Source organism: Marmota flaviventris, chromosome 10, assembly GCF_047511675.1.
Source record: "Marmota flaviventris isolate mMarFla1 chromosome 10, mMarFla1.hap1, whole genome shotgun sequence".
Taxonomy (NCBI): Eukaryota; Metazoa; Chordata; class Mammalia; order Rodentia; family Sciuridae; genus Marmota; species Marmota flaviventris.
In genome coordinates, this window is record NC_092507.1 from 4,201,885 (window position 1) to 4,224,013 (window position 22,129).

The following is a 22,129-nucleotide window of genomic DNA, read 5'->3' on the forward strand; positions in this document are numbered from 1 at the left end:
CAGTACACATTCATTTGTGTGAATTGTCTCTGTACTAATTTCAATAAGTTGAGGTCATACAATCTTTCAGAAGTTGTGGGTTGAAGGGCTGGGGTTGTGGCTGAGCCTAGAGCGCTCACCTTGCAGGTGCGAGGCCCTGGGTTCAGTCCTCAACACCACATTAAATAAATAACTAAATAAAATAAAGGTATTAAAAAATTAAAAAAAGAAGTTGTGGGTTGATAAAAATGTAAATAGAGCAACTGTCTTTGCTGTGGAAGATGGAATTGAAATAATCCTTACCTGTATTTCTCTAGCCATCACTTCCTAGCCTTTCTCATATCTTAGAATACATCAAGAATAAATATATCTTCAGGGCCACTGGGTAGATGGAGGAGTGCTCTGGGTGTGGTCTGGATGGCCTGTCCCCTCACAGGGGACCAGGGATCAACACCTGCAACCCATTCTTTATGTGCTGCACATGATTAGGAAGTATTCAGGAAGTGCTGCTCTAGGCTAATGTACTCCCACTTCAAAATTTTTGTAGGTCTTGACAGTTTGATAATGATTTAATATTTGGAGAGCCAGATTTCTCTAAAAATGTTTTTATTGGGGGTTGGGGTTATAGCTCAGTGGTAGAGCACTTGCCTCGCACATGTGAGGCACTAGGTTCAATATTCAGCACCACATAAAAACAAACAAACAAAGATATTGTGTCCATTTAAACATTTAATAAATGTTTTTATTGTGGTGAGGTATATGCAATAGAAAATTGACGCTCTCAGTGATTTTTTACTTGTACAGTTTAATAGTGTTTTTAAACACATTTGCATTATTTTGTGACCATCACCACTGTTCAGCTCAGAACGTTATCTTCCCAAGCTACAGCTTTGTCCTTATCAAACGCTAATTCCCCACACCACTCTCCTAGCAATTACTGTCTACTGTCCATGTACAAATCTGACTACTCCAGGGTCCTCAGAACGTGGAGTCACACAGCATTCATTCATTCATTTGACTGGCCTCTTTTATCATGGTGTCTTTAAGGTTCATCCATGTTGTAGCATGTGACAGAACTTCCTTTCTTTTAAAGGCTGAATAATATTCCATTATGTATAGACCATTATGTTTATGCATTCATCCAATAATGAATACTTGAGTTGCTTCTACCTTTGGATATTTTGAATAATGCTACTGTGAACATGGTTGGGCAAATATGAGAGCCAGACTTTGTGCAGAGCCAGACTTTCCTCAGGGCTTGATCCTAGACTTTTCTTTCTGTGACCATTAAATGTGGATATTTCTCAGGAATTAGACCAAGGCCCTTCTCCTCTTCCCCCTTGGTTTTCTAAAAGTGAAGCAAAGAGATTTTGTCAGTCTCATCTTGTACATGAACAATATGACCTTATTTTTTTTTAAAGAGGACAAAGCAACAAGAACAATGAATTACACTATTTTTAAAGGGTTTAACCCCCCCCCAGCTTTATGAGATATAATTGGCAAATAAAAATTATGTACATTCAAGGTTCACAGTGTAATGGTTTGATTTATATATATATATGTGTGTGTGTGTGTGTGTGTGTGTGTATTGCATAATGATGAACCATTAACACATGCTTCACCACTCATGTGGCACGTGTGGGAGGAGGCAAGACCCTTGAAACCTGCTGCTTAGCACATTTCAAGTAAGTAGAGCAGCATTATTAACCATAGTCACCATGCTGTGTGTTGGGGCCCAGAACTTACTCATCTTACAACTGAAAGTACATCCCCTTTGACCAGCATTTCCCATTTCCTCCAGCCCCATCCCCTGTCAACTCCCGTTCTGCTCTCTGTCTTAGGAGAGTACTTCAGCCTCCCAAGTGCTCAAGTCATATCCTGAGAATCACTTTTAAAACAAACCTTCTAATTTGGGGTACTTTTAGAGTCACTGCAAAGTTGCAAAAATTTTGTGGACCCTAGTTGCTCTGTTAAAATTGCTATGGCTTGTTTGTCACCACCAGTGAACCAATATGGGGATATATTATTATAAACTGAACTCCAGAGGAAATTCAGATTTCCTTTGTTTTTCCCTAATGTCCTTTTCTTTTCCAGGATCCCACCCAGGATGCCATATTATATCTAGTTTTCAAGTTCCATTATACTGTCAGTTTCTCAGACTTTCCTTTTTATTATTGACCTTGACAGGAGAGGTATTTTATATGATGTTCTTCAATTTGGGTTTGTCTGCTCTTTCTGTCATCATTAGACTCGGATTATGGGTTTTTGGAAGGAAGACCACATCACATCAAGGGTTCCTGTTCTCAGTGTGACTTACTACTGGTGATGTAAACTTTGGTCACTTGGCTGAGGTACTATTTATCAGGTTTCTTCACTGTAAAGTTACCATTTTTCTCCCCAAAAGAGGTCATTTTAAAAACTTTCCCTGTTTTAATCTGTACTGAATCTAAACCACTTTACACTGTATCTTTTTCCCAAGTAAGTTTCCATTCTGTTCACATCACTCTGTTTAAGCGCCACTCCTGTCTAGGCAGCAGTGGCCTGTGCCCTGGCTGCTTCGAGAGTGCCCCTGGCCATGTGTCTCCTCTACTCTGGCCTCCTCCCACTTTGGTCTGTACCCAGAATGGTCTTTCAGAAATGCTCTTTTCTCAAACTTGTGAATAACTCCTATTGTGCTTCAGATGCCATTCCTGCTCCTCAACAGTCAGGGCCTGTGTGACCTAGTCTGTCTCCTCTCTAGCTTCTGGCAAAGTACCTCTCACTTTGTTTACTGTCCCAGATGCTGGTTTCCCACCCTGAATTACTTCAGCACTCTCTGCAACACAGTGTGGTCCTTCCTGCTTAGATTGATGGGCACCCACCACCTGTGTTCCTCTAGTCTCAGCCTGACTGCTACTTACTCTTTCTCCATAAGCCAGCCCTAGGGTGGAGTTGCCGGCCTGCCTTGCTGTGTGTTTCTGTACTTCTTCCCTGTACCTGTCGTGTTTTGAATCAACTTCCATGCTAAGGTAGACCAGTGGAGACTTTCTCTGTTCTTTGCTGTGTATCCATCCCTGTTACCCGATAACTGAGCTTGCTGTGGAGTAGGTGCTTAATAAATATTTTTAAATGGGTTAATTTTGTCTTTTGAATGGAATACAAATACTCTTTGATATTAGCATGCAAGTATGCAGACAAGTTCTCAAATAGATGTCTCTTAGTCAATTGATTTAATACCCTGGGTGTTCTTTTAAATGCCTTGTGCAGGGTGCATCGATGGGTACAGTAAGGAATGGAGTGGTGTGTGTTCAGCCTGTGCTACTCTTAAGTAACCGTCTGTTTATTCCGTCATTCTCTACTTCAGCACTCACGAATCAGACTCTATAGTACCCTTTGCAGATTGTGGGACCTGAGTGTGTGAGCCTTTGGGGCCTGGGGGAGAACCTGCAGGCCAACCCCTCACTGTTCCATTAGTGGAATAAGACCAATCTGAACAGATCCAGTTTGAATTCAGCTCTGTCAGTTTTAAGACTTACAGTACAGTCTTGAGCTCGTCTGCAAAAAAAAAAAAGAGACAGGAATATCTTCCTTGTAACCTGTGGAAGGACTCAGATAAGAAAAGGAATGTTTGATGATCAGCATCACAGAGCTAATGTCCTTGCTTTTAGCTAAGCACCCTGCCAAACAGTCCATATTAATACTTTTTGTTAAATCTCACAGCAGCCCTATAGGTAGGGATGTTATTATTTTCATGTTCTAAATGAAGAAAAAGACTTATTTGGAAAACCCAATAATTTGTCCAAGATCATGAAAGGAATAAAAGGTAGAGCTATTGCTGTGTATGATTTTTAAAGCCCAGAATGGACTCCTTATATCCTCCAGCCATGCCATCTTTAAGTGTAGCTTTGCTAGTTGGGGTTTTAAAGACTTTTCAGTCTTCTATTGGCATGTGAAGTCTTTAAGTCTTAGGAGGGAGAACCTTGTTACAGCTTGAATTTTAATTCACATTGTAGCAACTTTGATATCTGTAACTGGTTGCCTGACATTGTATGTTTGTGGGTCCTGGAGGACTGGGTTGGACCTACCTCGGCAGTATTTCTAAAATGAGGGTTGTGGACTCCTGGTCAGATTTACCTGGGGGGATTTACAGAAATGTAATTTCCTTGGGTGCTTCTTTGATGTCCTAAATTGTAATCTCCTCCTGGGAGGATATGGGAAACTACAAGTGACACTATTTAGATAGGCGATTCTTATTTAGTCTGAAGCATGAGGATCAGTGACTAGAAGAAATGAGAAATGTCAGAGGATTCTTTCATTGTCTCAAGTTACAGGAAGACAAGAAGCAGCTCAGGTGCAGTAGCTCCATGGGTTTCCCTGTGCATCTCTTGGCATTCTCTGCATGGGCAGCCACAGCATAGTGATGCGGTTCTAACTGTGCAGGGGGAAGGCACATCCCTGGCATGAGCTCCTGTCTGCTGTTCTTATTCTTACACAACTTTATTGAGGAGCAGTTGGCATACAATAAGTTACACATTCTTTTTTTTAAATGAAGTTTTTATTTTTGATTGACAGAGTAACTGCAGTGTGATAGGGTATAGTGTGATGTTTCAGTTCACATGTATGATGTGTAATGATCAGGTCAGGGTTTTTGGCATATCCATTAACTCATTCACTCACTCACTCACTCATTCATTCATTCATTCATTGTGTTTTGTGTTGGGAATATCCCAAATCCTCTTCATTAGCTATTTGGAAACGTACAGTTGTCATAACCGTAGTTATCCTATGGTGTTATAGAACATTATAGAATACTAGAAGTTATTCCTTTTATCCACCTGCCTTCTGCACCTGTTAACCAGCCCTCCTCTTCATATCCTTCGAAGGCTCTAGTAATCAGTATTCTACATCTGCTTTTTTATGATGTCAGCTTTTTAGCTTCTATAAAAGTGAGAACATGTTTTATTTGTCTTTCTATTAAACTGCACATTCCTGCATCTGCCTTATAAGGTAGACACTGCATGAGGTCCCCACACCATGATGGTGAGCACATGCATCAGTCAGAAGTGTCAATCAGAAGAAATGGAAGCATTTCTGTCTTGCAGGCCCTTCTTCCCACTCTCTTTATTCTTTGTGAAATCTTTGAAACTGCTATGGGGAAAAAGTTTCCTTGTTGAGGGTAAAATGGTAGGTAGGAACGTATTGTGGTTTCAGTTTTTGTTTTCTTTTTGAGGAATATAGTGGAAATAATATGATGATTACAGGTGTAGGTTACCATATCATTTATAGAAAGTTTTGAGAAACCGACAAGTATTCTAGACCATTTCTGAAAAGTTTGACAGGAAATGTACTTTTTGGAGGGTTGAGAAAGTGGCGGAGATGTGACTGTTGGTGGCAGGGGAGAGGAGTGACTGGTGGGTGCCATGTGGATGGGGGTTGCACATGAGAACCAAAGGCTGGTTTTCTTTGTATGGCATTTATTCTACATGGGAAAAACTAACATAAATCACAACATGATATGGAATAGAAATATAATCCTCACTTAACTGGAGAATATATTTAGCTCAAGTGCATTTTACATTTTATTGAATGGCATGATTTATTTATGATATTTATAGATTAAAAATAAAATTTGCCCCATCACTGTAACTGGCTTTAGGTTGGGTGTTTCTTTAGTTGCTGAATACACTTGCTGAAGTTAGGTGTCTTTTTTTTGGGGGGGGGGGTAAGTACCAGGGATTGAACCCAGGCGCACTTAACTGCGCCATATCTCCAGCCCTTTGTATATTTTCTTTAGAGACATGGTCATGCTAAGTTGCTGAGGCTGGTTTTGAATTTGAGATCCTCCTGCCTCAGCCTCCCGAGCTGCTGGGATTACAGGTGTGCATTGCTGTGTCCAGTACTGAAGTTAGTTTCTACTGCAGAAAGCATTATATAATGTCATTGAGTTAATAGCTGTTTTTTTTTTTTTTTAAAGAATTGGTAAAATGTGTGGGATTCAACTGTCACCTAGTTTCTTTTACTCTTTGAATTTGTTTACTATATTTTTATTTATTTCCAGTTTTTCCATGTATTTATTTTGAAGGAATATGCTTGAGGTAAAAATGGGAGCATTTCTGTCATAATTTAACCTTCTTAGGAATATCATTTTTGCTCTGTGTCTGAGAGTTGAAACAATTCTTCGTACTTTATAGATGACATTCCCTCCTCACCTCTACGGCTAAATCAGTCAGTCAGTCAATCAAAACCAAAATGTAATGGAGAGTACACATCTCAGTTCCAGGTGGCGCTCATTGTGGGTGAGAATTCCCTGGAGAAAGACCCTTTGCTGGAGCACTAGTGACTTGATGTTCCATCAGAAGGGGCTCGGTGTGTTTCTTCTTTTAGGCTGGTAGCTCATGAGTGTGGTGGCACAGAGTCATTTCCAGGTTTAGACTAGCATGTATACTGTGCTTACACCATAGGTTTTGGGGATTAGGTTGGGGCTTTTGAGTCCTTTCTCTCTTTAATTCAGTTACTAGTTACAGAAAGAGACTAGCTATAATTGTAACAAGTCTACCTGAGGTTGACTATCCTTCTGTACCTCTCCTTATGAAAATATCCTGCAGGTTGACTGATCACCTTTCAGTCTGTTAGTATTAATTCAGTTCATTCAGTCATTAACTGGCCGTGGCCATAGGAAATGGGATGCTGCTGGATAGGGAAGATGGGTCATTCTAGTTCATGAGCCACTGCTGTCTGGGGCCTGGGAAGGAGGCTGGAAGGAGGTTCCACAGAGAGAATACCTTGAATCCAATTTAGGACCAGGGCTAACCTCTTGGGCTATGTTGGGGGAAGCTACTTAGGTCCAGTCACCTTTAAGAATTCAGAGCAGAACTGTCAATTTAACAGTGTCCAGGGCTAATAGGCAGGTGTCAACCATAATAGCTGCTTACTGCATTGTTCCTGTGGGAAAAATATATGTGAGTTTCCCATACCTCCTTTGTAAGTGGACTGGCTCTGAGAATTGGCTCTTCTTGCTATTGTGGGGGAGGGCAGGATGTGGCAGTTAGCTACTGGCTGGGGTTGTGTTGCCCCTGAGAGTTTCCAGCTTGCTTACTTGTATTGTAGGGTCCTTGTGAGGACCACGGTGAACTGCTTACTGCCCTTACCTTCCCTTACCCAATCACAAACTCATTTGGAAAACATTCCTAAGATCCTTCATTGATGTTTTGTTTTTAAATCAGCTAAAACATTTTTAATTTTGGCACAATTTCCTTCAAAGGTAGTTTGTCAGAACTGCTAAATATTTAGGTGGAAAGATGGACTCAGTTCCATGGAATCATTTGTGGGAATTCTGTTGGTTGTAATATTCAGGTGCCGAGGAACAATTCCTGACTACCTGGAGGTGGGGGCATCCTCTGGCAGTTGGTGTCTGGCACTTCTGGCAGGGATTAACTGGTAGAAAGTTTAGGGCACCATTTTTTTTTTTTTTGGGGGGTGAGTTAGTGAATTCTAATCATAACTTAGAACACTTTTTAAAGTCATCCATAAATACTTCATTGTCTTTATTGTCAAGAGATTATTTTAAAAATACAGATTTTGGAAATGAATATTGCCCATGGAGCTCTTTGTTCTGACTAGGCTTGTTGCTTTTCCTTACTAATAGATATTAGGAAAACAAAACTTGACTGGCTTCTTGCCTTTTGTTAGAAACATGCTGAAATGGTCTAAATAATGATGCTACTAAAACAACGTATGCATTGTTTTGATGGGTATTGATTCCTTCTGTAGTGTTCAGAATTGCTTGCATGCCTCCCAGCAACAAATGCATATGTGACTGTGTGAGAGGAGCATTCCAGAAAAATGGAATGCTGCTTTACTTTTCAGTAGCTGTGCAACTTAAAGGGAAAAAGTCATGTTTTTAGAAATGCGGCCTTAAGGCACTAACCCACTTATATCCAGTGCATGAAGCTCTGCAAGTTATTTTAACACAACCTGATCAGAGGGAACAAAAATCTGGTATTTATAGTTTGTTTGTTTATTGATTGCCATAAGTCATTAGAAAGAATATTCTGTTCCTTTTAATAAAATCCTCTTGGACAGTTAAGTGTTATATTGTGGGGCAGAGCTGACCTGGGAGAATGTAGGTAGAAATGGCAAATGGGGATTTATGAAAGAATTGTAACCAAGTTAAGGTCCTTTTGCTAGTTGTGCTTCACCTGCTCTCCTGTGTGGCAGGATGTAATGTGTGTTGCTTCTTAGAACTTGCTGTCCAGTACACAGAAGTTTGGATTCTGAAATCAGGGAATGTAGCCTCTCAAGCTTAGTTTTCAGAGATGAAATGCTGAAGATGATCTTAGTAGTAGGCTCAACTGTTTGTGTTATTTACTAGTGAAATGAATATTGAAATTGTTTACTGTAACAGTTAATTGTTACACTGTTAACAGTTAACTTACTGTTGCTGAAAGTTAAGCAAATGTGTTGTGACTTAGGTGTTAGCTACATTTTTCAAAACAAAATTTAGCTCTTTTCTTTTTAAAAACATAAATTAGTTTGTTAATGGGGAAAGAGTAACATTTGTTGAAAAATTAAGTCACTTGCTTTTTTCCCTTTGTAGATCTTCGTGTCAAGCCTGTATTAACTCCTTGTAATTCCAGTAGGACTAGCAAGTTATTTTGCTTAAAATGTCTTTTTTCCCCCCTGTGCAGTGAAAGTCGAATGTGAGAACAGATCTTAATAGATATAGTTACACAGTTTATTTTATCATGTATCACTTTATTGCTATCTTCTAGAACATTGTTATACTAAATGTTCCAATAATGGAAATTTTATGCAGCTACTTCAAATGAAAGAAATTTGCAAAAACTCAATTTTGGAACTCATTCCTTGAGGAGAGGGAAAAAACTCACCATGCTGTGACCAAATTAGATTTCTGATATGTTGGCAACTTATCAAACACTGTCATTTCCAGAAAACAGGGTGTGGGTTCCCACTGAAATATCACTATTTCCCAATCAATGTCAATTTGAGATATTTTGAGTTTTAATATGATTGAATGGCCAAATGTTTACAAAGTTGTTGTTGGTAACAGGTAATTAAAAATTGGTTTTGTACCTAAATGAAAATGGCTTTATGTGGAATCAGGAATGACCATGTTCAATTACCAGGGAGTCGTCTTTTCAAGAGCTTGATTTAAAATTCTCAGAGATATTAGTTGTACTTACTGGAGCTCCTTTGTTTTGCAGAGATCATGATGCAGCCGTCCTTTTGGATTTCTTTTTAATAATGTGTGACCCTTCACCTTTGATCCCCTGACCTGCATTACCTTGGTAACCATTTCATTTTTTAATTTAATTTCATTTTTAATTTTGGTGTACAAGCTGTAACATTTCATCTCTCAAAGTGTAGCACGCTGATTTCCTCAGATAGAGATACCCCTTTGAGCGATAAATTTGCAAAATGCTGTCTTCATTTTTTGTATTAAAATTCATTTCAGTTTTATAAAATAAAATGTAATCTGTGTTTTCATCCTTTTAAAATTTAAGTTTAGTGAGTGCATTCCCCCATACAGGATAGTTCCTCTTCTACCAGTGTTTTGCGGAAGCTGAATTAAGTGACATTCATATGTAATGCACACCCCCCTTACCCCCACTCCACTGCCACTCCCTGTCATTCCCCTGCTGTCACCACACAGCCCTGCCATTGCAGGATGATGACATGTCTTCCCTTCAGAATAGTAGAACTTGAATTTGTTAGTCTTAGCAGCCAGGTTCTGCACCCTCAGGTTATATTTTGTATTCTCAAATATTGTGGGGAGGGAAAGCTTAGAGTTTTATTTTTAATTTCATTTAAGGGCTGGAAGAATGTAAGCTATTTTCATTACCAGTGTTTGCCTTTCCCACCTCCTTTAATGTTTTATTTCTTTGAGACCTAAATTAAGGAAAAGTCACAGTTTTAATTTGACCAAAAAATGTGGTTTTGTCTATGCTGAAACTTTATCAGTGAGCTCTGCTGGTCCCTATATCAGATTGATTTTTGCCATTTGTTCTTATTTCATGATTGCTTTTCAAATAATGTATTTTTATTGTACTCTTCTTCTTTTCAGAAAATTCTTAAAAGCAAAACAAACCAAAACCAAAAGTCAAACTTGAGTTAATTCTTTGAACTGGCAAAATACTCCAAGAAATTGTATTCTTTAAAAAAAAAAAAAAAAAGCTGCGGACTCTCTTGCATGGCCCAGTGAAGCACAGATGATTTTTTAAGTGTCTCATTATTTTATTCTCTAACATTTAATGCTGATGTTTTAATTGCACACAGCTGAAGCTGCTAAATGAGTACTGAAATAGATTTAAGTCCTCTCTGAGCTTTGTTGATACCTATAAAAGTTTATATCATTCATTAGAACCACAAATTAAAATTAGTTGTGGTGAGCTGTTCATTGGAGATTGGAACTCTCACGAACATTTTAGCTCACAGACTTTGTTTTTGCCTGTTACACCTATTTACCTGGAAAGCTGCTTTCGCCCTGTTGGGTATCCTTTCTTTTCACAGAATTGAAAAATATCAGAGTTGAGGAATACAAATAGACAACTCATCCTATGATTGTAAAGCCCCCATGATTATAAGTGTTCCAGTGGTTGAGAGCAGCTTCCTTGCTGAACCTTGAATTTTAAGGTGATTTTTTTATTATAATGTGTTCCACTGTTGTGCAGAGAAATTTTCCAGATCCAGAAACTTTTTTTTTTTGGCCTTAGGTACGTTGTTTATTTGTTCTTTTGTTTATTTGTTCTTCTAGCACCAAAGGGATGGTGCCTGAATCACAGTTCATAGACTCACAGGGCTTTAGGGGACAGTGACTGCTTGTCAGCTTCACTCCTCTTCCTGAGGGATGAGCTGGCCCATGGTTCCCTGGGGAGTCACAAGTTCTCTGATGACAGAGTCAGCTCTCTCTGTGGGCCCCCATCTACTTGAGAGAGCCAGATAACTTTATTTATAGCCTGTAGTAGGAGATGAAGAGACATTAATAGGTGCAGAAATAATTTCTATTGTCATGTTTTATTTTGTGATTAAATCAGTTAAAAATTTTAAGGTTTTCTGATTAATACATTTTAAGAGAACCTAATTTTTCTAAGAGAGCTAGTACACAAATACACTTATTATTTTCAATGAACATTAGTTATATGGTTAGTATTTAGGACTTCTGGTAAGTTGTGAGGCACATGAATACTGTTTTTGTAATCATGATTCACTGAGAAAACCCTTGTCTGAGAGTCAGAAAACTTGCTTTGGACTAGCATCAAGGTCTTTGGACATGTTACTGGTGTCTTTTGAGGTAGTTACCCCCAAACTAAAATATTCAAAGACAAAGAACTTGACACTTTAATTTGGGAATGAATACTGTGAAATCAGTTGTCTTGATTGACCACATAGGAGCTTGTAAAACATTTCGTTGATGCTGCTTCCATTTTATGTGTATGTGAAATGTAGACTGTGTGTCTCCTACTTGCCTTTTAGGGTTGTTGGGAGGATAAATGAAACACACACTGGGAACTCAGAAGAAAGGTGCTTTTGAAACTGAACCTCATCCTATGGCTGTGCCAAGAGGCAGTGGTAGTGAACCCCGTGGTGAAGGGCCAGGACCATGGCTCTGGAGCCAGGCTGCCGTGGTTTGAATCCCACCTTGGCCTCTTGCAAGCGGTCTGACTGCAGCACATTACCTAACCTCCCTGTGCCTGAGTTTCCTCCTCTTTAACTTGAGGATGATAATAGTAGCACCTACTCAAAGGATCCTGGTGAGTTTTAGCTGAGCTGATGTGTGCGGAATCCTTAGAGCTGCGCTGGCGTGTAGCGAGCGAGGCCACACCTGCACACCATGGGCAGGACATATACCTTGCACAAAATGACATTGCAGCCCCCCCATCCCCCTGCCCACCATTAGTCTTCTAACATTGATTTAGAAACCATTGAATGCTTAGAGAGGGGTACTGCATAGTTGGTGATATTTAAGCACCTCTAGATAGAAGTTCAGTGGGTAAAGTTAAATTTGGCTTCCTAACCTTTTTGTAAAAAAATTCAGCTCACTAGGATCTGCCTGACACTCTGACTGTTCTTTTGTTTTAGCTGTTTTGGGTTATGGAGGCATAAGGGGAGAGGTGTGAGGGAGGGAGCTGCCTTTTGCCTAGTTAGCTTTCGTACCTCCACTCTGCTAAGTTGTCTAGCTGGCTTTCAAGGAGTTCGAGGGTTGAACTGTTGAGGGGCTTTTACTTGACCGTATGAGGCTTTGGACTCCTCTTAAGTAGATCGAAGGATGGGACCCACAGTTGTCCCTGCATGAGAGAGAATATATGTTGCATTGTTCCCAGTGCTTTCCATACATTTTAATCATCCAGATTTATCCAGAAGGTGAATGGTGTGTTAACCCAGTTTTGCATCTGAAAATGCTGAGGTTTAGGTAGGGTAAATACACTTTCCTAGGTGCACATCCCTAGTAGACTGCACAGTTGCAGAACTGGCATTTAAATCCAGGTGCTGCTTACCTCCTGATACTTGCTGCCTTGCATTCACCTGCAAACCTGGTAGAACCTCTTAACAAGAGACTGTTCTGCTGTTTTCGTTGCAAGGACCTGAACTGCATATATTAGTGTCCCTCAGCCATTGGACCTTTTAAATGAACAGCACCTCTAACTTAGTAAGAACTCATATGATGGAGTAGCTGGCTCTAACAATCTATTACCACCATTATCAGGAAAGTTCCATTATATATGTGGCACTTGATCCTGGTTGCACATCTGGAATCACTCGTGTAGTGTTTTGTTTAAAATTTGAAGCACTAGTCCCATCCGTGACTGATTGTGGTCTAGCAGAGAACCATTGATCAACAGGTTCAGATATATAGAAAGGTTTTTTTTTTTTTTTTTGCCTAGTTACATACAAACAAAAATTAATTTTCTGTACACGCACAGATTTGTGCTTCTAGAATATGGACCAGTGCAATTAGTTCTATAGTTGGCTACATTGTAGATTAAAATGGATCTCTAGTTTAATCATTTAACCAACACTGATCAGTACCCTTCCTGAAGGCAAGGCCCCAGCATCTATTCCCTAAATGCAGTCGTGTGTGAGAACCCCGAACGTCCTGAGAGGTGGGCTCTCACTTAGTTACAGGGTGAACCAAGTAGAGGGCCCTGTTTGCTTTCTTCTCCCTTTCACCTGTCTTCTTTCTCTTTTATGCATCCATTTTTCCTTTCTCTTCTCCTTCCCTTCTCCATAGTTCTGTCCTCCCTCTTTTTCTCTTTCTTACATTTATCTGATTTTGACAGTGTGACAATCATCAAGCTGTAAAGTACTTGAACTACTTCATGTGCACAGCACATAGTAGGTGTTCAAATGAACTTTCTTATTTTTCTTAGCATCTGATTTTCAAAGGAGTAGGCACTACCCCTCATTAAGCCTGAACTTTGTTAGATTTTGTTTGTGATTGTCTATCCTAACTTGGTTTATCTTGTGAATTTAGATAGTTTAGTCTCACTGGTTCTGATAAGTTGAGGAACTCCAGGGTTTAGTCACTGAGTAGTACAGAAGCTTAGGGAATAGAACAGACTTAGATTGTTTTAGAGGCTGCTTTTATCAGGCTTCTAATGTATTTGCTTCTAGTATATTTTTAAGCCAGAGGATCTGTGTTTGCCTGTCAGACCCCCTTTGTTTGGTGATGAGGAAGCTGCCATGGAGAGGGAAAGGCCGTTGGACTTGCTGCTGCTACCTCCTCTGGTAGCATTGTGTGTTGGGACAGAGAGCAGAGCAAACAATATGACAGCCTAGAGGTCTGCAGCTGACTGTTTGCCTCCAGAAATGTTGGAGAAGTAGTCACAGTAATCCTCCTTCTGCTTCCCCCTTTCACAGGAGAGGTGACCTAAGGGTGGGGCGATTCTGAGGGGAGTGGCAGGCCTCCCCAGCGTGGAAGTCGGGAGGCTGTGTGTGCGGCCCTGCACCCCAGCAGGTTGGCCCAGGCGCCAGCTGGCTGCCTTAGGAGTTCCTTCTGATGGCCTTTAGCCCTTCGAGGCTTTTCGGAGGCTGAGAAACGCGCGGTAAAGGTATGGAAAGGTGTTTTTGTCATTCTTCAGTGAAAATCTGCCCTAACCAGAAAGGGAGTTTCTGCCTAGGCGGGAAACCATTGAAAAAGCTCGTTTGTGTTAGTTGTGGTTATTGTTTCCCCTGGAAACTGTGGCCGTGGTTACTGTGGTACCGTGTGACAATCTGAGTGTTTAGACTAGATTTCCTGTTTTCCACACACATTTATAAGTGGGTTCAGAAATGTGCCTGTGATGAACATCACACATACCTACCACAAAACTTGGATGGTCAGCTTGGTGTGGTTTTGTGTACCTCTAAGCCCAGTGGCCCAGAAGGCTGAGGCAGGAAGATTGCAAGTTTAAAGCCAGCCTCAGCAACTTAGGGAGACCCTGAGCACCTAAGTGAGTCCCTTTCTTAAAATGTAAAGAGGGCTAGGGATGTGGTGCTGTGTTTAAATGCCCTGGGTTCAGTCCCCTGTACCCAAAACAAAAACAAACAAACAAAACACAACGGGTTTGACCTCCAGTCCTTTTTTCTCTTTGGTGCTGATCCTTTTTCTTATTTCTGCATTTTTCCAAAGGAGAAACTATATGATCTGTAACTTTTTGTGATGGTGAGAGGAGGATTGGTCTGGAGCGTTGAAGCTCTTGGTCAGGGTTTGGCTCTGGGTTTCCTTTTACCAGCTCTAGTTCACCTTACATGCCTGGCACAAGTTCTTGTACATAATAGACACTCAGCAAACATTAACTCTCTTTTCATTTCTCATTAGCACAGGTAATTAAGAATAGGAGCTGATAGACTCCACATATCTGTGCAGAGATATATCTGTAATTAAAGTTTTAATTAAAGAGACACCAGACCAGGCAGATGGTTCTTATCCTCATATCCTGTAAACCAAACAGCCGTGGCTTTTCGATCTTGCAAACAAGCAAAGCCGAGAAGCTGCTTTCGTGGTGGGGCATGGTAGTTTTATTAACTAGCCATGATCTATTTTGGTACTACTCTGTGTGATGCCTGATCCAGGGATAATCATTGTAGTTTGATATGGAAAGACAATACATCAAAGTTATGTCCCAACTGAAGCTTTCAAGCCTCATCAAGGGCATTGCCACAGCCCAGCTGGTGCATCACAAGGCATGTGGTTTTGTGCTAGATCACAAAAGCTGACAAAGTATTATTTAGGATCATCCGCTAAATACAGTATTAAATTAAAGCACCATAATCCCGATTTTTCAGGTTTTGCCACTGTATAGCAATGCAGAATTGAGTTGTGCCTGTTTGCCTCATGCTGGTTCTCTTCTATGTCACAGTGACCTTATTGGCTAATCAGGCGCAGAATTTAAGAAATAAAACAACTGCAGGGGCTAACTAACAGAAAAGGACTTATCTCAGATCTTATCACTTTTTAGGCCCTTCCAGTGAACCCCAGCCATTTATTCTATTGCATCCCTGTTGGCAGGAGCCAGAGCAGTGCAGGGAAGTGGGCAGCTCACCTTGACCTCTTGGATTTTACCCTCTTCTTTACCCGAAGTTTCATAACCTTTCCTTGTAATTTTTAATGCAGTCAGCTGCATGGTTTTCAGGCCTTCCATGCAAGAGGCAGTTCTATAACAGAATTGCATGCTGGTTGATGTAGGTGTGTTTCTACCACCAGCATCCCAGTTTATTTTGTTAGGTAGAACCAGTACTGAAGATGTTGATTTCTTATTGCACAATGGAACATTTTAGTGTAGAGATTAGGAGCATGGTTTCTGCTTTGCTGAACAGTGCTGCTTTCATAGGAGGTGCAGTTTTTGTGTGATAGAGTCCACAGTACACTGGGAAGTACACTGGAACTTTCACATCACAGACCAGTCATCAAGTGATAGAACCTAGAAGTGTTTTAACTTACCTTAATACCATCTATAAATCAAGGTCCATCTGTCCTAGCTGAAATGTGTGTGCATAGGCACAAGGAGATGGGCCAGAACCATGAGATGTGCATGTGCTTTGAGTGGAGCCTGTGTCTCATGGGTAGCTGGAAATGTGTCTACCACCTTCTGTCTCAGGGAAGGATGTTTTTTGGTTTTAAAAGAGGTCAGTTCATTGTAAGCTGCTTTGATTAAATAGTCTTTTGTTATTGTATCCAGAAAATACCATAGGATCTATGCAGAAATGTATTACTGAGTATTAAGTTGGTATTTTACATATGGAATTTGAACCTGACCAATTACAAAGTTTGTTTCTTTTCTAATGTGGTTCAAGACCTGAACATGTAACTTTGGAGTAGACAACACAATTTTAGATTGTAGGAGGTTTCCTATGAAGTTAAACTCTTGCTGCATAGAGAGCAGTAGTTATGCCGCTTTGCTGTGTAGGAATCAGACTTCCACAGAGAGGAGAAGCACCAACAAACCCACCTGGACTTACTTTTCTTTCTGTAGTGGGTTTAGAAAAAATGTGCACCCCCACCCCATGCTGGGGATTGAACCCAGGCCTTTACCATGTTGGGCAAATACTGTGCTACAGAGCTACATCCATAGCCCTGGAAAATCTGTATTTTACCACATAATCGTCACCACTGCATTCATGCAGATTCACTAATACTCCATGCATATCCTAATCTTGAACCAGTGACAGTTTAGTAATAAACGAGTTTTAAGTAATACTGGCACAGTATTTTTTTTTTCTCTTTTAAAGCTTTAAATAATGGTCACGCTCAACTTTTTGCCAAAAAAGAAAAAGAAATAAAAGGCATAAAATCTGCAATGATTATGTGATGAAATGCATATATTTTTGCCCTTTCTAGTTGTGTGATGATGGGAGTAGAGTGTTCTGCCCACTCCAGAGTGACTTACCACCAAATATTTCTTTCTTTTTTTTTTTTTTAATGGCGGTACTGGGGATTGAACTCAGGGCCTCACACAGCTAGGCAAGTGCTCTGCCACTGAGATATGTCCCAAGCCCTTTTTCATTTTTTTTAAAATTTTTAATTTTAAATGTTGTTTTATTAATACATTCTAGTTATTCATAATAGTGGGGTTCATTTTTGACATATTCACACATGCATATAACATAATTTGCTCCATTTCAATCCCTAGTATTTTCCCCTAACCCTCCTCTCCTCCTTCCCCTTGATTTCCTTCCTCTACTCTGTTGGTCTTTCTTCCATTAATTTATTGTTTTTTTTTAATTGGTGCATTATAGATATACATAAAAGTAGAGTGGAATTTTTGTGATGTATTTATAATGCACATAACATATTTGATCTTTTTTTTTTTTTTTGCTGTTCCTCTCCTTTCCCATCCCTACTTTTGCCCCCTTTATTCCCCTTTCTTTACTGTTCTGTTTTTATATCGCCCACTTCCCCCACCCCCCTCTTGTTTTTAAATTTCTCATTTCTCCCTAATTTCTGCATATGAGAGAAAACATTGAATCTTGATTTTTTGAGTCTGTCTTATTTCACGTAGCATAATGTTCTCCAGTTCCATCCATTTGTAAGTAAATGACATAATTTCGTTCTTCTTTATGGCTGAGTAACATTCCATTGCGCATATACACTACATTTAAAATTGTTGATGGACCTTTATTTTATCTATTTATTTATATATGGTGCTCAGAATTGAACCCAGTCCCTCACACATGCTAGGCAAGTGGTCTACCACTGAGCCACAACCCCAGACCCCTATACGTCACATTTTCTTGATCCATTTATCTGTTGTTAGGCACCTGGACTGGGTTCATTACTTGCTTAATTTGGATCATGGTGCTAAAGATAACACCCAGCCCTTTAAAAAAAATTTTTTTTAAAAACAGTTTCAATGAGTTGCCTATGCTGGCCTCTTAACTGGCCATCATCCTGTCTCGGATTACAGGCATGTCCAGCCACACCCAACTTATTTATTTGTTCTTTAAATAGTTATTGAATTCCTGGTAAAGGGCAGCAGTAAGCAAAATTATGCCATTCCCCTCGAAAAGTTTATTTTCTGGTTAGGGGAAAGGGCAATAAACAAAAAAAGAGTAACAGTAATTGAGAATTTGTATGAACCAGTCATGTTGGTTAACTCTGTGTCCTCCTCAGAGCACTCTGTGGAGGTGAGTGCTGTTCTGCCCCTTTTGCAGCCTAGGGAGACACTACAGAGATGTGGACTGGCCTCTGCCCCACCCAGTGGGCTCTGTGCTTTCACATTCCAGGCTGCTTGACTCTCTATTAATAAACACTGCCTGATGTGCTAATTTCTAAATAATAAACACATATTATTGTTAATGAATGTGATGAAGAGCACACTCATTATCAATAATATGTGTTTATTGATGATGATAATAATAATAATAATAATAATAATAATAATAATAATATCAATAAAAGCCGCAAGGGAAGCCATTTGGAGGGCTCCTGGATGCCTGGGTGTAAGTGTTCGTTAGCATCATGACTTAAGTGGATTCCCTCATAATGGGGGGTGAAGGAAGGCCACATCATGAGCCACATAGCTATCCATCCAGAGGGAGGGTATTCCAAGTCAAGGGAACAGAAAAAGCAAAGGCCCCAAGGTTGATGTAGCTTTGTCAAAGGTGGAAGAGAAGCCAGGAAGCCAGGTGGGAACTGTCCCTGTCTCTAGGAGGGTGGGGAGGGGAGCAGCCAGGAGCAGCATCCCTGGGGGCCTTGCAGGTCAGGGTAAGGCCTTTGATTTTACTGAAGAGAGGGGAAATGGTCCAAGAATTTTTGAGCAGAAAAAAACATGATAAAAAGGATCACTCTGGGGATTCCACCTCTTGGGTCCCCTTCTTCCTCCGGGAGAAGTCTTTTCTGCTGTCCTTTAATAAACTTCTAATTTCTACTCTGAAAAAAAAAAAAAAAAAAAGGATCACTCTGAATGTAGGGCAGAGTCTAGGGCACGGTCCACAGACAACTGCCCGCTGGCCAGATTGCTGCCCGCTTCGGTGTAGCCAACAAGCTAAGAGTGCTGTGTACATTTGTGAATGGTTGGGAAAAAATGAATAATAATATTTGGTGTCCCAGGAAAAGTATGTGAAACTCAAATTTTTGTGTCCATTTTCATTTTAGTGTTATTGGAATTGAGCCGCCCTTGTTACTTTGTGTATGTCCAAAGCTGCCTTTGAGCAGCCTTAGCTGAACTGAGTCCTTTTAACAGACCACATGGCCTGCCTCTGGCCCTTTTCAGAAAAAGTTACTGTTCCCTGTCTTGGGGGGATGGAGTGGAAACAGAGGAGACCAGAGTAGACATGGCAGAAGTGAATGGTGGTCTGAACAGGCAGTAAGAAGTGAACAGATGCAGGACCTGTTTCACAGCAAAAGCAGATGTACTTTGTTCACATGGGAAGATTCTGGGTGATGTGTGAGTGCGGCACTGAGTTACTGGAGAGTGCACTTGCCCTTTTGGGGGTTGGGAAGACTATGGGAGTGACAGGTTGGGGAGGAGGGTGAGCAAGAGGCCAGAGTTGTATTTTGGATATGTTGGCTTTATGGTGCCAAGTGGAGGTGTTGGGTGTCAGTCACTTGTGAGTCCAACTCTGAGGAGAGGCTGAGGCTCAAAGTAAGTATTGGAGTGTTTTCACATATTGCAGGAAGGCTTCCAAGCTGTGGGAGGGTGGAAATCCTGTAGGGAGCACACTTGGAGGGCAAGTCCAAACCTGGAACCCTGGGGTGCCCAGCATTAAGGGTAAGGAAGCAGACAATGAGAGGGAGCAGCCAGAGAGCGCACTTGAGCAGATTGGGGTGTCCTGGAAGCACAGTATGGTTCTCTGTGTCGCATGCTGCTCAAGGTCAAGCAAGATGCCAACTAAAGATTCACCATGAATTTGGCAGTGTGGAAGTCACTCTGATAAGAGGTGCCTGAGTGACGTGGTGAGACAGGAACCTGAAACCAGCTGGGTTAATGAAAATGGGAGGACAGGCAGTAGAGCTGGTGTGTAGGAGACTGTCTCCTAAAGCCTGATTGCAGGCCAGGAAGGGGCAAGAGTGGGATTTAACCTGAGATTAGGATTTTGCTAGTTGAGGTCAGTGGAGGAAAGGGTGTGAGGGAACTGAGTAGGAGAGTCCATATGACAGTGGAGAGTCCATATGACAGTGGATTGTGTAATTGATGCCAGGCAAGGAGCAGGATGCAGGGAGGAGATGAGGGACAGCAGGAGGTTGTGGGGGTCAGCAGATTCAAGGAGTTGTTGGATTTGGGGTGGTCAAGAGTCGTGTGCTTGAAATTGTCATCGTGGAGGGTGCAGTTGTGGTTACATCTAGATCTAAGGCAGTATTGTTCAAAAGCAATGTCAGGGGAGCCATGTTTAACTTTCCATGTTCCAATAGCTGTATTTTTAAAAAGTAAGGAGAAAGAAACACGATAAATTTTAATATTTCATTATATTTAACCGGTTACATCTCAAATATGTGAACATGTGAACTGTGTACAAATTATTGCAATGTATCAATTTTTTTGTAAGTCTTTGCAATTGGTGTGTATTTTATATTTCTAGCACACCTTACTTTAGACTGGGCACATTTCAGGTGCTCAGAGGTCACAAGTGGCTCATGGCTGCCATATTGCAGAGCATAGGTCTTGGGAATCACTGTGGAGGAAGTACAGTCCAAGGTTATTGGAGGGTGGGTTTAAGGAACAGAGAAGCCAAGGTTCATGGATGGATCTAAGCCACTTGGGATTCCTTACAGAGTGGGGCTGCAGGGGTTAGGAGGCTGAGTGCTTTAATCTGCCACCCATCAAGTGAGTCTCAGCATCTGTGGGACTATGAGGGACTGCTCTTGCCTCGTCTTAAGTCCAGAAATCATGGGTATGGGGCATGCTTTCAGACTCACAATAAAATATCAGAAACATGGGCCATAATATTGAGAGGATCTTTTCAAAATAGCAGCTTCCAGTCAGGGTTCACTCTCATTCAGAAGGCATTTCTTTGAGCCACTAATGAAGATGTTACCCATGTGAAGAACTCATTCCAGCCCATTTTTTTTTTCCTCAAGAAAAAAATATCCGTTAGATTTTTGTCTTTTATTTTGACATAAATCTTTAGATGCTGATCTTTATTTTGGCATAATCCTCAAATCCCTCAAATTCTGTTTGTAATACTTAGCTCAACAATCTTAAACACGCTTGAATCCCTGCAGAAGCCGACATTTAGGAGTTTCAAGGCAGTCCACATGATACGAGGACAGCAGCATGCAGCCTGGCTACCCTCTCTGCTCCTTTTGATAGGGTACATGTGGTAATATATTTTATATATACATGCATATCTATTTGTGTGTGTGTGTGTGTGTGTGTGTGTAAATATTGGCTTTGATCCACAATGAGTCTTTAAAGATCAATAAAAATGGATGATGTCAGGAAGCTGTTTTTGGCCTTATAGGCCAGGAAAAAGGAAAATGTTTTGAAAGGGTAGACAGGAACACTTCCACAGCTCAGTTGCTATCACTACTTTTCATATTTAAAGTTAACACAAGCTGCTCGTCTGAATCCCAATGGAAAAGGTGAATGGATATTCCAGTTCTGTACCTTTATCAAATTCAGATGTACCTTAGATTCCTTTCAGTTTGTTTCCTGTAGTATTAGGATTAACAGCAGCAACAACAAAAATCCTCCCAGCTCAGATATTTAGGAAGAAGAACCCATTTTGAATCTGTGTTTATGTGCCCCCTGTTCTCAGATGCTATGTGTGTTGAAGGAGCAGTTGTTCATTTTGTAGGCGCCAGTGTCAGGGAATGAGGGATCCAAGTGGTCCCAAGCACCTAGGCTTTGGTAATCTCAGAGCAGGGTGAGAGTCTGCTGGGTCAGAACTGTCTTCCCTCTGGGTGTGGTGCCTCCTCTCTGCACTGTAGTGTTCCCTGAGAGCAAGCCCAGGAAACGCCACTTAGTAACGAGGAAAGCTTTCTCCTTATGTGAGTTTTCTAATTAAAATGTTTTCCATCTGATGGGGAAGTGTGTGAATATCAAGAACTGGAAATTAAGCAAGAAATTAAAAGAACATTAATGGTTTCTTTGCAATTTGTTTTGAGGTTTTCCTCACTAAGTGGTATTTTGCTTACAAAGTCACCCTTTCACACATAAATCTTTATGACAAATGGACTGGAATATATCCCAGCAAAAGAAGAGCTATGGTGTCATGTGTAAATTATATCACA

General features: G+C 40.7%; 1 protein-coding gene across 12 annotated transcripts in view; it reads left to right on the forward strand.

Annotated features, from left to right (window-relative positions):
• The window catches only part of Camta1 (calmodulin binding transcription activator 1), a 764,822-nt gene that overhangs the window by 62,312 nt on the left and 680,381 nt on the right, over nucleotides 1-22,129 (forward strand). For 2 of the 12 annotated variants that reach the window (XR_003584461.2, XR_003584464.2), the window contains exons 4-5: nucleotides 9,183-9,266; nucleotides 11,452-11,729. The exons of 1 other annotated variant lie outside the window; for it this stretch is intronic. Coding sequence is in view for 1 of the 11 variants with exons in the window: in XM_027947497.3 (XP_027803298.2) it covers nucleotides 9,183-9,191 (9 nt within the window). In the remaining 10 variants the exon portion in view is untranslated. Of the gene's footprint in view, nucleotides 1-9,182; nucleotides 9,458-10,488; nucleotides 10,612-11,451; nucleotides 11,730-13,836; nucleotides 14,028-21,084; nucleotides 21,208-22,129 lie in introns of those variants that run through there. 9 more of the 12 variants (XR_011708731.1, XR_011708732.1, XR_011708728.1 and 6 more) reach the window with 8 other exon arrangements.